Here is a 13,833-nt window from a genome sequence, read left to right on the forward strand (position 1 = left end):
AATTTACTCGGTAGAAAAAAATCACAAAGATGCATCTAATTTTTACGATGTGCATTAAACTAAGTTAATATTTTAACACATTGTATAAAATTCTTTCATTGAGACACCGACCTGGCAGATTTTAAAATGTTGTATATTTAACGAGTTTTTAAGAAAAAACTAATTTGGCGCTGATTCCGCGTTGTCCTTTTTCACCTGGCATATGAAAGACGGGCGTGAGTGTGAAGAGAGAAGGATGATGTTTGATTTTTTGGGTTAGTCGCCCTCTTAATGCGAGAAACACGAGTTTCTGAAAAGCTGGCTTGAAAGGAACTATTCGATCACATTGAGCGATAGAGCTACAGTCTCATCGCAATGATTTTTTGTATTTCAACATTGGTATTGGTAATACCAGCTAATTGATATATCTACTGTGAGCTTAATAAAACCAAAGTAAATACTAGGCACCCACCTCGCTTACTGTTGCCGGCTTGCCATGCGGGCTGAGATAGAAATTATTTAATTAATACATTTAACTCGTAAAGGAATAAAATATTATGTAGCTTAAATATCAATATTATACGATAATTTTCAATATTGCTCCCAGAGCATTTTACTATAAATGGTTTCAGTGCCTCTGTATATCTAGCAAAGAAACAAAATAATAGATATTAACTATTTATACAAAACATTAATATTTATGTATAAAAGTTGATTTGATTTACTAAGAAAAAATGGTTTCATTTTTTATCGTCACTGAATGTTTCAGTTGAGCAAAAAAACACTTAAGCGACATAGCGTTCTTTCAGCAACTTTATTTTCACTTATGCAAAGTGTCAAAATAAGCTACTACGAGTAGTAAGTATATAAATTAATAAACGTATAAAATTAAAAATATCCCAGCTTAATCGGTCGTCGTCGCTTAAGATATTTTAATTAGTCGCTAAGGCAGAGTCGTATATCTTCGTCAGTGCGAGGCGAGGGGCGGGGGGGCGGGAGGGTGCTAACAGTAGTAGGACGTCGAGAGGCCCAGTTTGCACGTGTAGGAATGATACATACTGCTTCTGTTCGACACGTCCTTGTTCTCACAGCGCTGCCCGTTGAAGCCTTCGGGGCATCTGAAAAATAAAATTGTGATTAGCCTATTTCGTAGAATGATTAATATTAGATAGGTATAATTAATATGTATTTACTGTCTTTTAATTGGGTACACTAGATATCATCAGATTCTATACCTATTATTACATAATATTATTAATTAAAGTATTAGCTTAAAACGCTAATGATTTTATTAAATTAAGGAAGGAGATACCTATGCTATATTTCCTGTAAACTGTTAACTAGCGTAAAGGAGCATGGAATATTTTATTACTGTTTCGGCCTGGTCGAGCTACGGGCGACGTTATAGGTTTACCATGATCTGATGGCAAAGGATGGGAGATTTTCAAACAATGTCCTTGATCATTATATTTTTTTTAATTTGGATGTATCACACACAGAATCAGCCGTTATAAGGGAAAAAATTGTCAAAACGTTTTATTCCAATTTCCCCCAGTATTTGGTAGCATCAATTCCTTTTTTCCCTTTTTACCTTTGGATCCTGGTAGACCTATACTTACTCCATAGTATTAATGTAGTTACTCACTTGCAAGCCTGCTCCTGCACCAGCTCAAAGTATAAACAAGTGCCCCCGTTGAGGCAGTAGGAGGCGGGGTCCGGCATGGGACATGGCGCTCCCAATAATGCTGAAAAGTGATATTATTATTATTATTACTAGCTGTTTGTGTCACTACTGGGCAAAGGCCTCCCCTCTTTCTCCCCACACGTCTCAAGTATCAAAATCTAAGCTCATTATGTCAGTACACATTTTATTACTTAAAGTAAAAAAAAAACATTGTTAATTGCGTGAGAATGTCTCTCTCTTGTCGAGCACAACTTTGTTGCAAAAACACGGTTCATTTTAAGAAAAAATGCATAAAATAATGAACCATGAAATATTTTAGATTTTCTAAGTTTCTGAATAATTATTTTTCAGAAACTTAGAAAATTGTTTCGCATTTTGCGAAGTACATACATGCAAAATGGTATCGGCAAATCAGTTTTGTAATTTGACATCAATCCGAAATGAGATTTATAGTTTAATGGACAACATTTAGACAATGGCATCTTCCGCTATTGTTACGGTAATAAACCTAGATGTACCGAGCGTTCCTAGAATACGACAGATTCAAGGCTCCCTAAATATACTGGCGTATTACAATACACTCATTATTGTAATTAATGTTGTGGTACGGATAATGTTGTTATAATTATTATTATAATGATTATTTCTATAGTTCCCTAATCAAAAGGTAGATAACAGGAAGAGTCATATTTTTAGTAAATGAAAATAAATTTTATGGGGATGCCATATCACATAATTGATTTAATTTTATCTTTGACTAATTAAAAAAATACTAATTTTAGTTATAGACCGACAAGGCTTCAAATGAACATGGCGAAAAAAGAAACTAACGCCGCCATCATACAAAAACGCCATTTTTTACATGTTTTTTTTATAGTTCTCCTTTACCGACAGCCCACGTTCATTTTAAGCCTTATCGGTCTAGGTATACTGTATTGTAGTCAACTATTGTTTTACACTACTACGTCTAATATTTTTGCTTTATAATAGTTTTTATTGTTCATACAACTATCTTTAGTGCAGCCCCAGTGTAAGAAAATTGATAACGACTCTCAGACGATGAGTCAGGGTGAAGTGATCATAATTCCGCGATATGAATTTTTATGACAAGCCGTCTCACTGAAATAGAAGTAGTAATGTCTCCTGGCGTCGCTCCAACGTTTCATATTTTTAATCGATTTATGAGACGAGTCACCTGCTATCGGGTAGCGTCTATGAATGAATCTTGGCCCTTTCGGGCTTCACAAGACTTATTGCATTCTAATAATATACACAAACTAAATTGAGTTATGCTTCATTTGAGCTGTGTATGTAATTTGAATTATAAATTAATTAAAATGACGTACTTTGACGTCCTTTTCGTGGACTTTAAAAAGCTTAAATTTTTTTAAAAACACGAAGAATAACATGATACATTATCGTGTATCTGTCAAACTCTTCATTAAATTGCAGTTTAATCACAATTATTAAAGGTCTCTGAATACGGCCGTAGAGTAAATTTTTACCCAAAGCACACGTTAGCCTAATGAATTAAAAACCTTTTAACTAAATTGGGCTCAGGTGGCGCTTAGCACATTTTGCCTGTAACATTTTTTAGGATTTGTACCTAGATAACTCTGATTTTCTTTGTTAATTTATGACAAATCCCATGCTGTATCATCGCAATAAATACTACTGCTATTTTAACTGTTTCATAAAACAATGTGTCATTTCCATACGCGTATGGATACAATAAGCAATACCGAATCAGGGCACTCTATAAGTTCAAATGTCTAAGAACGTTGCATATTCATGAGTTTTCTTATTCTTTGTGGCTCTGTGAATGTCCCACGGTCTACACTTTGTGGTAGCATTAGCATCGTTCGCTGGGGCCCTTGGCTAAAACTTTATACGATTCTGAGATTTTTTAGAACCTGTATTTCTATCAGCTTATGTATTCGTTGGTTGGTAGAGTTTACGAAAATGACTATTTGCCGATATCAGCTTATGTGTCTACAATCTTTCGTCTTTACGCTAAACTATTGGACAAAAAGTGTGCAGTCTATTGGTGCTCCTAAAGTTAACACGTTTAATGCCAGTGGGGTCAGTGTTGTCCCACAGTAAACTTTCCCACTATCCAAGCAATAATTAAAGTCTTACATAAATTCAGAAATGTTTTATGTTTTTATGTATGCAGCTAATATTCAATACCTTTAATTTTTAACGGAGTTTCAAAATAATAAGATAAGTCGAGTGTTTTTTTTTTTTAGAAAAAAAAAATTTTTAAGAAAATATTAGTACCACTATTTTGACTACTTCGTGGCCCTACAATGAAGGGGTGTAATTTCTCAGGGGGTCAATACTCACACGTATCGGGCGGCTGGGACGCTGGCGGGGGGAGCACGCTGACGTTGGCAGCGGCTATCGCGGGAGGTCCTATGGCCCCCTGCGCCCGGCACTCGTACTTCGCGGTGTCCTCTCGCCGGGCATGTCTTATAACTAGTACCGAGCGCCTTCTGAAAGGGACAAATATAGAGTAATTAGTTGGTGAAATATTGTTGGACTAACTTTGACAGCACAAGCTAAAGGACTTCTTAAACATAATATGGCAAATAGAAACAATCTAGAGTTCAAACAGCAACAAAGCCCCCCTCTTGCAACATGGAATATGATTCACCATATCATCGGTCCATGAAATTATATCCGTATCACTTCATTACACTAATTACAGGACTTCAGTTACGGCCATTCCTTTTGGTTACTGGCCACCTTTGTCACTAGTGGCCTGGCCATAAGGACCATTTTGGCCAGCCTACCTTAGGTCATTCACAGTCTGTTATTAAGTCGTAATCTGCTTGTTAATTGACCGTAGTGCTGGGAAGATGCTCCGATAAATGTTTACAATGGAGTGCACAAGCATTAATAAATAATTTAATAACGAAACGGTTTTATGTATATTTTATTGCATGTTATATTTTAATAGCCTATTTAAATGAAGGGTTTGCAGCGTGTGTTTGGTCTTAATTGGTTTTGTGGAATCTGTTTCATTTAGCTGCATTTCAAATGCGTCAAATAACGGTGGGTCGTGACTAAGTGAAAATTGCACATTAAGTGTTAGTTAAAACTGTTTTATCTTGTAAATTGTAATGATTCATAAGTTTAAATAGAACCAAACAAGGGGTTTTGCTAGATTAAGCCAAAGTCTATTGCACATTTTTGATGTATATTGTGTTCGATAGCGTGATTCAGAATTGTGAGCTGTTAGTTCTCACCAACTTAGCTTTTTTATGCATCTACGATTTCACTTTAATCCCTTTTTAACTCATTTTAATTTACAAATTTCATTTTATTTTTATTTTATTCTATCGATTTAATTTATTCTATCGATGGATGTAGCTCAACCCTACATCGTAATTTGAGATCCATGTGTAGACAGTAGGTGCACGTTTGAAGATCAATTTTATTAGCCGCCTGCAGAAGTCATTACGGTTATTAGGTCATTGTAGATGACTCGTGATGTACACAGCTACTGAGCTACGCAACTTGTAAACACTAGTATGTTCATGCTACTACCTAGGGCACGTTATTAATTATGATACTTATAATATTTCATGACATTTACAGGTTTCGTAAGTTTCAATTTACGTCAAAGCTCAATTTTTTACTACGTATTAAAGTTTACGGGATTATGTCGATCAATTATATTGCGTTTACATAGATATTGCAATAGTTTTACTTATGCGTCCATGTCCAAAACCGTGAGATGAGCTGCATAACTTTATATTGACAACTTTCTATGAAGTGCCGTGCCATGTCTAAAGGTGCCTCTTCACAGTGGACCATGCTGGCCCCCTTTAAACCATCGCATACATTGTGTAGACGAGGTAATGATGCATGATGGTGGACTATTTTCAGGAGCGCCGTGCTATAGCCTGCAGTGGGCCACCGTGGGTCATTGTGTACTGGCTTCTTTAAGATTTTGACAATAGAGAACATGCGCAACGATGTAGTTGCGAGCTGGTGTCATGCTATCTAGAGTTCCTCAACATATCAAAAAAGTTGATTCCTAGGCAGATGGTGGATCTAAGTAATTTGGTTGCGTTAAGTCAAACACATCCGACCGATAATAGCTAACATTGAATTGACATATGCCGACCAAATGACGTAGGTCCGTCAACTATGGGATGTGGGAGAGCCATGCTTCGGCAAGAATACCTTCCCCTACTACCCTATTAATTCTTAAAAGGCCGGCAACGCACCTGCAGCTCTTTTGATGCTGCGAGTGTCCATGGGTGACGGAAGTTGCTTGACCCGTTTGCTCGTCCCTTATTTCATAGGAATCAATTTTCTCGATGGTACATTTTGTCCCTAAAATACCAACCTATAACTTTGCACCCGGAATCTCCTCAACCCGATATCTGCGACGGGCCTGCCGTCCTTGTACCAGGATATCCGCGGCGGCGGGCGCGCGCTCGCCCGGCACTCCAGCCGGACACGCGACCCCCGCACCGCCCGCACCGACGACAGCGGCTCCACGCGGGCCGGGCTGCCTGGAAGAGAGCTACATGTTAAAACGGCTAAAGCTTCAATGTTTCAATGATTTGGAACATCAGTGGGACTAAGACAAGCGGTCAACAGGTTCGGGAATCAGGCTCCAGACAATCGTAGTTGCATTGTAAAATGGTTCACAAAATATTATGCAACCTTTACTTTGATCGTTGATTCGAATTTAGAATTAAAATCAAACCAGGAGCACCAATTTGTGACGTCATTGTGGTGTCTCTGAAGACATCAGAATCACGAATTCTAATAATATTAGTACCAAGGGCACAAAAATAATTTTGGTGTTACTGATAAAAGTAATATTATCTACACGCAGTAGAAATAAACACTTATGTACATCTAAAAGTCTAACATCTACTTTTAGAAAATAACGAGCTTTTGCCCGCGGCTTCGCTCGCGTTAAGAAGTATTATTATATACAAACTTTCATCCCCTATTTGAACCCCTTAGGGTTGGAATTTACCAAAATCCTTTCTTAGCGGATGCCTACGTCATAACATCTGCCTGCATGCCAAATTTCAGCCCGATCCGTCCAGTGGTTTGGGCTGTGCGTTGATAGATCACTATGTCAATCAGTCAGTCACCTTTGAGTTTTATATATATAGATATCGATAAATTCCAGATATAAATGTTACAAGTAATGAATATAAATTTAAATAAATAACACTCTCATTTATTTGCAAGCTTTGTAGGTAATAGTGGCGTTACTTAAATTAATGATTACACTACAGGGACTTTGCCAGAACACGCATTAGTGCTAGCAGTAAAGTATGTTCTAGTAGCCTTGATCGTGTTGATATTATCACGTAGTTCATTGATTAGGGACCAAGTAATACTATTTTGTATTTGCACTATAAATAGTGTTTATTATGTTATTAATATTCATTTGAAAGTCAAGGGGACACCGGTGTCCCGCATCGTGTACACATTTATGTATATTTTTAATACTTAGTCAAACGACAAACCGTTTGCACAGCCAAAATTTCATCGAGCTGGATGATTTAAAATCATAATATTATGAAGTAGTTTTTAATGTCTGCAATATTGAGTTTTTAGCACATCATGATCTTAAGCTTAACCCGTTGAAAGCCGTGCAAAAGGCTTTCAACGGGTTAAGCTTAAGATCATGATGTGCTAAAAACTCAATATTGCAGACATTAAAAACTACTTCATAATATTATGATTTTAAATCATCCAGCTCGATGAAATTTTGGCTGTGCAAACGGTTTGTCGTTTGACTAAGTATTAAAAATATACATAAATACGACGTGACGTACCCGCTAAGAACATGATATATTTATTTGACGGAGACGTATAGTAAATGCATAGACATAGTAAATGTAATCGACCGTACAGGATATTAGTAAAACTCCTAATTCCACTAAAAAAGTCTGGACTAACGCCCTACCTGAGATGACGAGTAACATAATTACGATAGTTTTGATGCCAAAATATTATGAGTAAAGTTTTGTCGAGTGCATACGGTAAAGTCTGAGATTTGTTGCCAATAATTTCCCATTCATACGAAGATATAATATAAGCTCTATTTCTTGTAATATTAGCTATGGAGCACCTGATACAGGCTAGGCGTGAGCTCACTAGGTGACCATATTGTGTACTACTCAGTTATTGTAATTATTGTTAAGTTGAAAATAAACACTTATTTATTTATAATTTCTTTGTCATACAGTATTAAAGACAATAATTAGTTTTTATGAGTTAGTGGCAAAGGCCGGTTTTTCTTCAGACACAAGCCCTAGCTTTTATAATAAACTAGACGTTCCGCACGTCTTAACGAGGAATAATACTAAAACCTCCTTTTTAAAGTTGCATAAAAATTGGCTTATATCCTACCCCGTAGCTCTTCTCTATATATGTGCCAAATCACATAAAATTGGTTTAGTAGTACGTGAGATAAGCGCGTTTAAACTAACAAAATATCTTCAGCTTTCTTTCTGGTTGGTAGAGACGTAGCGGCTCTCAAAATATGTTTAAGTTCTAACTTTAATGTTAGGACAAGCCCATAGAAGTTGTAGGAAACCCACCACTGGAAGCGAATTTAAACCGTAGACAATATTACTATCATAATTATTATGAATAATGTAAAAGCTCCATTAGGAACCATTATGACCAAATACATTTTGATGCTTTGCCAAACTACTATAGAGGTCGTTGTCTACTTAACGTATCCATGAACGGACGTGGGCAGAAGTAGGGGGAGGGGTAGTGACTTGTGAATGAGTTGACGTCACAGGGTTGATATAATTTATCAATCATCGGAATGACGTAGATAGTGGGTGGTTACTGGTTAGTGCAGTGACAGAATAGTGGGTGTAGTAGAAAGTCATAGTTGGCGTTAGAATTTAGGTGGGAAAAAAGTGAACTGAAAATAAATAGTAGGCGTAGTATTAAAAAGTCTTTATTGTGTGATGGAAAAGGAGTGAGATGTAAAAGGAGCCTGTAAAATAAAATTTTACGTCGACTCTCTACGTTGGCCAATGGGCCATGGCCCATGATGGACTAAAATAGGCGATAATGAATTTGTTAAGAGGCATATTTGTCTATGATTTCCCATGGTTGACAGCTTCACAATGATTGAAAATCGTTGTTATCCATCATGGTCCACGTGGCACGTAGGAAGAAACTTGTTGTATGATAAATACAACAAGTTTCTTCCTACGTGCTTCCTACTTTGGTCCATGTACCAGTAATGTGGTTTACATGGAACACGCTAGGAGAAAAATGAGTATGAAGTAGTGGCCTGTGGCTGCCAGGCTGGGTTGTAGAGTCTATGACAAGATAAGAGACATGTTTCTTTCTGCAATTGCATTGTTTATTTTGTAAGTTCTGCAAAAGCGCTATAGTGCCGCAATATATTTTGTTTGCTTCTTGTTTTGTGAGCTGCTTGCAGCTAGATATTTATCTAGGTATGTATTGTTTTCAGTTTTTTCCGATATAAATATTGTCAAATAACGAAAACCACCAAACTTTTTCCAACTTTTCCGTAATTTCCTCAATTTTCGGAAAAATGACCGTATAAACGATGAAATCACTTTGTTTATTACGTGTCCCGACACGAAACGGGCCGGGACACGGGGAAGCTTCAGCGAATAAACGTCCAATAATAGGCCCATGAACGGAAGCAGAAGTGGCACAGGTGAGGTGGCGCCGTGCCAAGTGTCATTGAGACTACCGAGTGGCGAGTCTGTCGCGTAATCTTTGGTAGCATCGTTTTATTATAGGGGTCCAATTTTAGTAATTCTAAACGTCGATTTATTTATTTATTTATTAAAGTTAATTACAACGGGTCACCCCAATTACAATAATTAACTACAATCTTGACTTAAAATTAAAACTTAAAATTAATTATGACATTGCTACAATACATACACAAATTAAATTAAATAGTAATAGAAGAAACCCTTTCGTTCTTACATTCACAAAATCTTACACATGCTTTCTTCACATCCATCCACTTATCAACAAACACATCACATTCAGGATTGGCCTACAGAAGGGCGTTGAGCAAGTTTAGTGCTCGGTACAGCGGGGACTCAGCTCTCGCGACAGTCCGACATGTCGGCAGTGCGAATAATTTTGGCTGACGGCTAGCCGTCTATCTAACTATCTAAAGCACCGTCCTAGGACGGTGCTTTAGATAGTTGTCAGGCACAAACAAGCGGCACATTAAGGCGTTACATCGATAAACAACACATAATCGAGCCATGACTCTGTAGTCATACATTGGACCGCAAACAACATAAGCCTAGACAGGGCAATGAAAATAGTATGAATTAGGTATGATCGACCCGAATGTGACAACATAGTTGTGTACATACTAGGTCTGTGACCCTCTCTCACGCAAGTTTGGGAGGTACCAGGGCCCGTACCACCACATAATAGATACCTAATAGTACAAGGTACCACGAAACCGTTTTGAGACTCAAACAATCGTACGAGAATGTTGCGTCGTACTCTAACAAACGTGAAATGACGTTGTTAGAGCAGGACGCGGCATTCTCGTCCGATTGTTTGAGTCTCAAAACGGTTTCGTAGTAGCCCTACAGGATTGAAATCTAAAATACCAACTCGAAATTTTTTTCAGCGAGGCGATCTTGTCAGCTCATTTATTAGTGTTTTATGAATTTTGGCATTTTACATTTTAGAACACAATATAACACACAAAACATAAAAAATTGTTCACGCCTCTGGTGCAACCCACTCTTTACTGTATAATATTTATGTAGGTTTTTACGCTATCCGATAATAGATGGCGCTTGACTTAAGAAAGCTTAATTCCGCCTAATTATAATACTTTTTTTAACAATGTTATGTTTTAAAATAATAATATTTGAAAACAATAAATGTATTGTTAATTACAAGATACTCCAATAACAGCAAGATACAGTTTTAACAGGTTGTTTGGTGTAACGTTTTTCGATGTGCGAAATTCTTGTAAAATTCTTTAGAAGAAGTTAATTATTGCCAAAAATAGGAAAATATAATAACTAGGCGCTAATTAGCACGAAATTCTTATGTCGGTTAAAAATTGTTTAGAAGTAATTAATAAATTACTGTTAAAACAGATATATAATATACTGTTGCTAAGATATTTTAGGTAACTATTTGGTTAAATAAATAGGCGATAATCCATACTAATAAAATATGTGAAAGTGTGTCTGTCTGTCTGTCTACCTGTTACCTCTTCATGCCCAAACCGCTGAACCGATTTTGCTGAAACTTGGTATGCTTGTACTTTGAGTCCCGGGAAAGGACTTAGGATACTTTTTATCTCGAGAAAATGTACGGTTCGTGCGTGATAAACGAACATCGTTATCTAGTTTATAATTAAAAAGTGGACAATAATATCTACATTGCTTTTTAAGCTTGTAGGCGCCCTCGTATAATTTTTAAGGGAGGGTTGCACCAGAGGCGTGGTTAAAGTTAAAGTTATGGTCAAAGTTATGGTTATAGTTAAAACTAACTTTAACTTTAACCTTAACTTTGACCACAGAATTTGACAGATGACAGCTGGTCCGACAAGGCTTGTAATGAACGTGGGCGGGGGCGCTGCTGGTAAAGGAGAACTTTCAAAAATGGCGTTTTTGTATGATAACAGCGTTAGTTCCTTTTTTCGCCACGTTAATTCAAAGCCTTGTCGAGCTCAAGGTTATGGTTAAACATGGCGTCCATTTTTGACTTTAACCAAAGGTTTGACATTTTGCATTGTAGTTATAGTTAAAGTTACAGTTATAACTAAAGTAAGTTGGTGCAACCCACCCTAAGTGTTATGTAGAATTGTTGGTCTAGTAAAGTTTTTCTTTGTAGTTAGTTTTTAATTCGCAGAAGTTAATTCTAGGCACCTTGTTCTAAAAAAAGTGAACAAAGACAAGCGTCTACTTAATTCCTGCACGTTGTATGGTTGGACAACTGAAGTTTATCTAATTGACTGGCGCTTTCGATTTTCTAACATGGAAACATTAACTAGAAATCAACACTAATACATAAACTCTTGTTCAAAACGCAGAAGCACATAGATCAATTTCTGATAAACAACTATTTTTAGATCATCCAAAACCAATAATCAAAACAATTAACATTCTCTCAATAATGATCACGAAAGAGAATAAAAACGCGGCTGTTCCGAAATAGATGGCGCTACGAGTCTAAATATAGCCGGCAATTAGAGCCAAAATAGCTTCACACCCTTCGGTCGAGTGCTCCGAAATATACAGACGATTAATACAGACGTTGATGATGAACGTAAGTCATCACTCATCATCACTTACGTTTGGTGTTTTAGTTATTACTTTTTTAAAGTATCCATGGTATAGTTTGGAGCTTGTCTATTGACTGGGAAGCTGGGGCGTATGGATTGACTCCACATTAGAATAGTAATTATCATTTTTGATTAGGTTTCCTAAACTAACCTTACGTCCTAGTAAGATATAGGTTTAGTTATCTAATTGTCAAGATATATTCATGCATCGAATAGGTTATTCCTTTTTTATTTCCTATTACCTTTCGTATGTAATCCAATGAAAGCCAGCGTTTATTAGGGTGAGTTGCACCAGAGGCGTGGTTAAAGTTAAAGTTATGGTTATAGTTAAGGCTAATTTAACTTTAACCTTAACTTTGACTACAGAATTTGACAGATGACTTTGCTGGTCCGACAAGGCTTTAATTTTAAAGCCTTGTTGCTGCTGATAAAGGAGAACTGTCAAAAATGGCGTTTTTGTATGGTGACAGCGTTAGTTGCTTTTTTCGCCACGTGCATTTAAAGCCTTGTTGAGCTCTATTGTTATGGTTAAATATGGCGTCCAAGTTTTACTTTAACCAAAGATTTGACATTTTGCATTGTAGTTGAAAGTTAAAGTTATGGTTAAAGTACAGTTATTACTTAAAGTAAGTTGGTGCAACCTTACCCTTATAATTGTGCATACATTTGGAATAGTAAAAAAAATATACATGGTGTGAAAGAATAATTTCTTATGATGCTTCTGATAATATTATAACAATACTTCAGATCTCAGAATAAATAAGTGCAGAGAGAATGCAACATTTTACAAAACTTGTAAAATTCGTCAAAGATAAGCGCGAACAAAATATCTAAGACGCTTTATCTACTTTATTTTCAATATTGTCTATTATAAATATCACGACCACGTTATATTATTAAAAGCGACGATTCTAATAAAACAGCTGTCAAATACTAGAACGCTTAGTACAAATAATGATATCATATAAAATAAGCGCAATGATTTATAAGATCTTTCCTCTGTGACTCACTGATTTCTCTAAGCTCCGCTTTTTCTGCCAAATATATTTTTAAATTGGCAACAATGATTGCACTATAAAACTCTATTAACAGCAACATTAATTCTCGGATTTAGGGATATACAGAAAGCGCCAAAATAAAATATGTTGGCTTAACCTGTCACTGGCAAAAACAATTGGCTTAATGACATGTGCAACGAGAATAAAACGAAAGGTGAGTAAAGTACGTCTTAACTGAGTCACAATTATTAATAGCCTGAAATTAAATTAAATTAATTTGTTTTGGTGAGTGAAAATACAGGAATAACAATTAACAACGGCACTTCGGGAGTGACGGTAGATGAGAAAAACAAAACAACCTCTCTTTATACTCTTCGAAGGAGTGAATATTATATCAATTCCTTTCGCCGAGCCAGCGGTCTGCTCTCCCTCCGTGTGTCTTGAGTCCTGATGCGAAATCCCAATAAAGTGCAAAACACCGTTGAAGAAATTTTTACTTCAAAACCTTGAAAGTTCTATAAAGGACAATACAATGTGATAATTATGACTTCATCAAAATCTAGCCATAAGTTTATCGATAATAATCTAAGAGATGAAGAGACACAAATCTAAGTAGACACAAAAAAAAAACTATAATTTCAACCACGTTCGGACTACAATACTAATAAAAATCGGTGCATTCTATTAAAATCGAATCACCTTACATAAAACGCATCGATCTGTTTCTGGCATACTACAATACGCCGCTAAAAATCGATGCAACGATTAAAATCGCATCGATTAATATGAAGTCGGTTTGTTTACGGCGCGACGTAGTAAGCGGGGGAATTCTACTACGTCTGATGTCGTCG

The 13,833-nt window shown here is 36.4% G+C and overlaps 1 protein-coding gene across 4 annotated transcripts in view; it reads right to left on the reverse strand.

The window, feature by feature from the left end:
* LOC121731359 (protein vein) overlaps positions 1-13,833 on the reverse strand; it is a 75,358-nt gene that overhangs the window by 5,616 nt on the left and 55,909 nt on the right. Inside the window, exons 2-6 of one of the 4 annotated variants that reach the window (XM_042120763.1) lie at positions 6,024-6,192; positions 4,010-4,158; positions 1,625-1,724; positions 1,039-1,097; positions 452-482 (exon numbers count right to left, since the gene is read on the reverse strand). In XM_042120763.1, coding sequence (XP_041976697.1) covers positions 457-482; positions 1,039-1,097; positions 1,625-1,724; positions 4,010-4,158; positions 6,024-6,192 — 503 coding nt within the window. In that variant the 3' untranslated portion in view covers positions 452-456. Of the gene's footprint in view, positions 1-229; positions 483-690; positions 1,098-1,624; positions 1,725-4,009; positions 4,159-6,023; positions 6,193-13,833 lie in introns of those variants that run through there. The other 3 variants (XM_042120764.1, XM_042120765.1, XM_042120762.1) reach the window with 3 other exon arrangements.

Source organism: Aricia agestis, chromosome 10 (genome assembly GCF_905147365.1).
Source record: "Aricia agestis chromosome 10, ilAriAges1.1, whole genome shotgun sequence".
Classification (NCBI taxonomy): domain Eukaryota; kingdom Metazoa; phylum Arthropoda; class Insecta; order Lepidoptera; family Lycaenidae; genus Aricia; species Aricia agestis.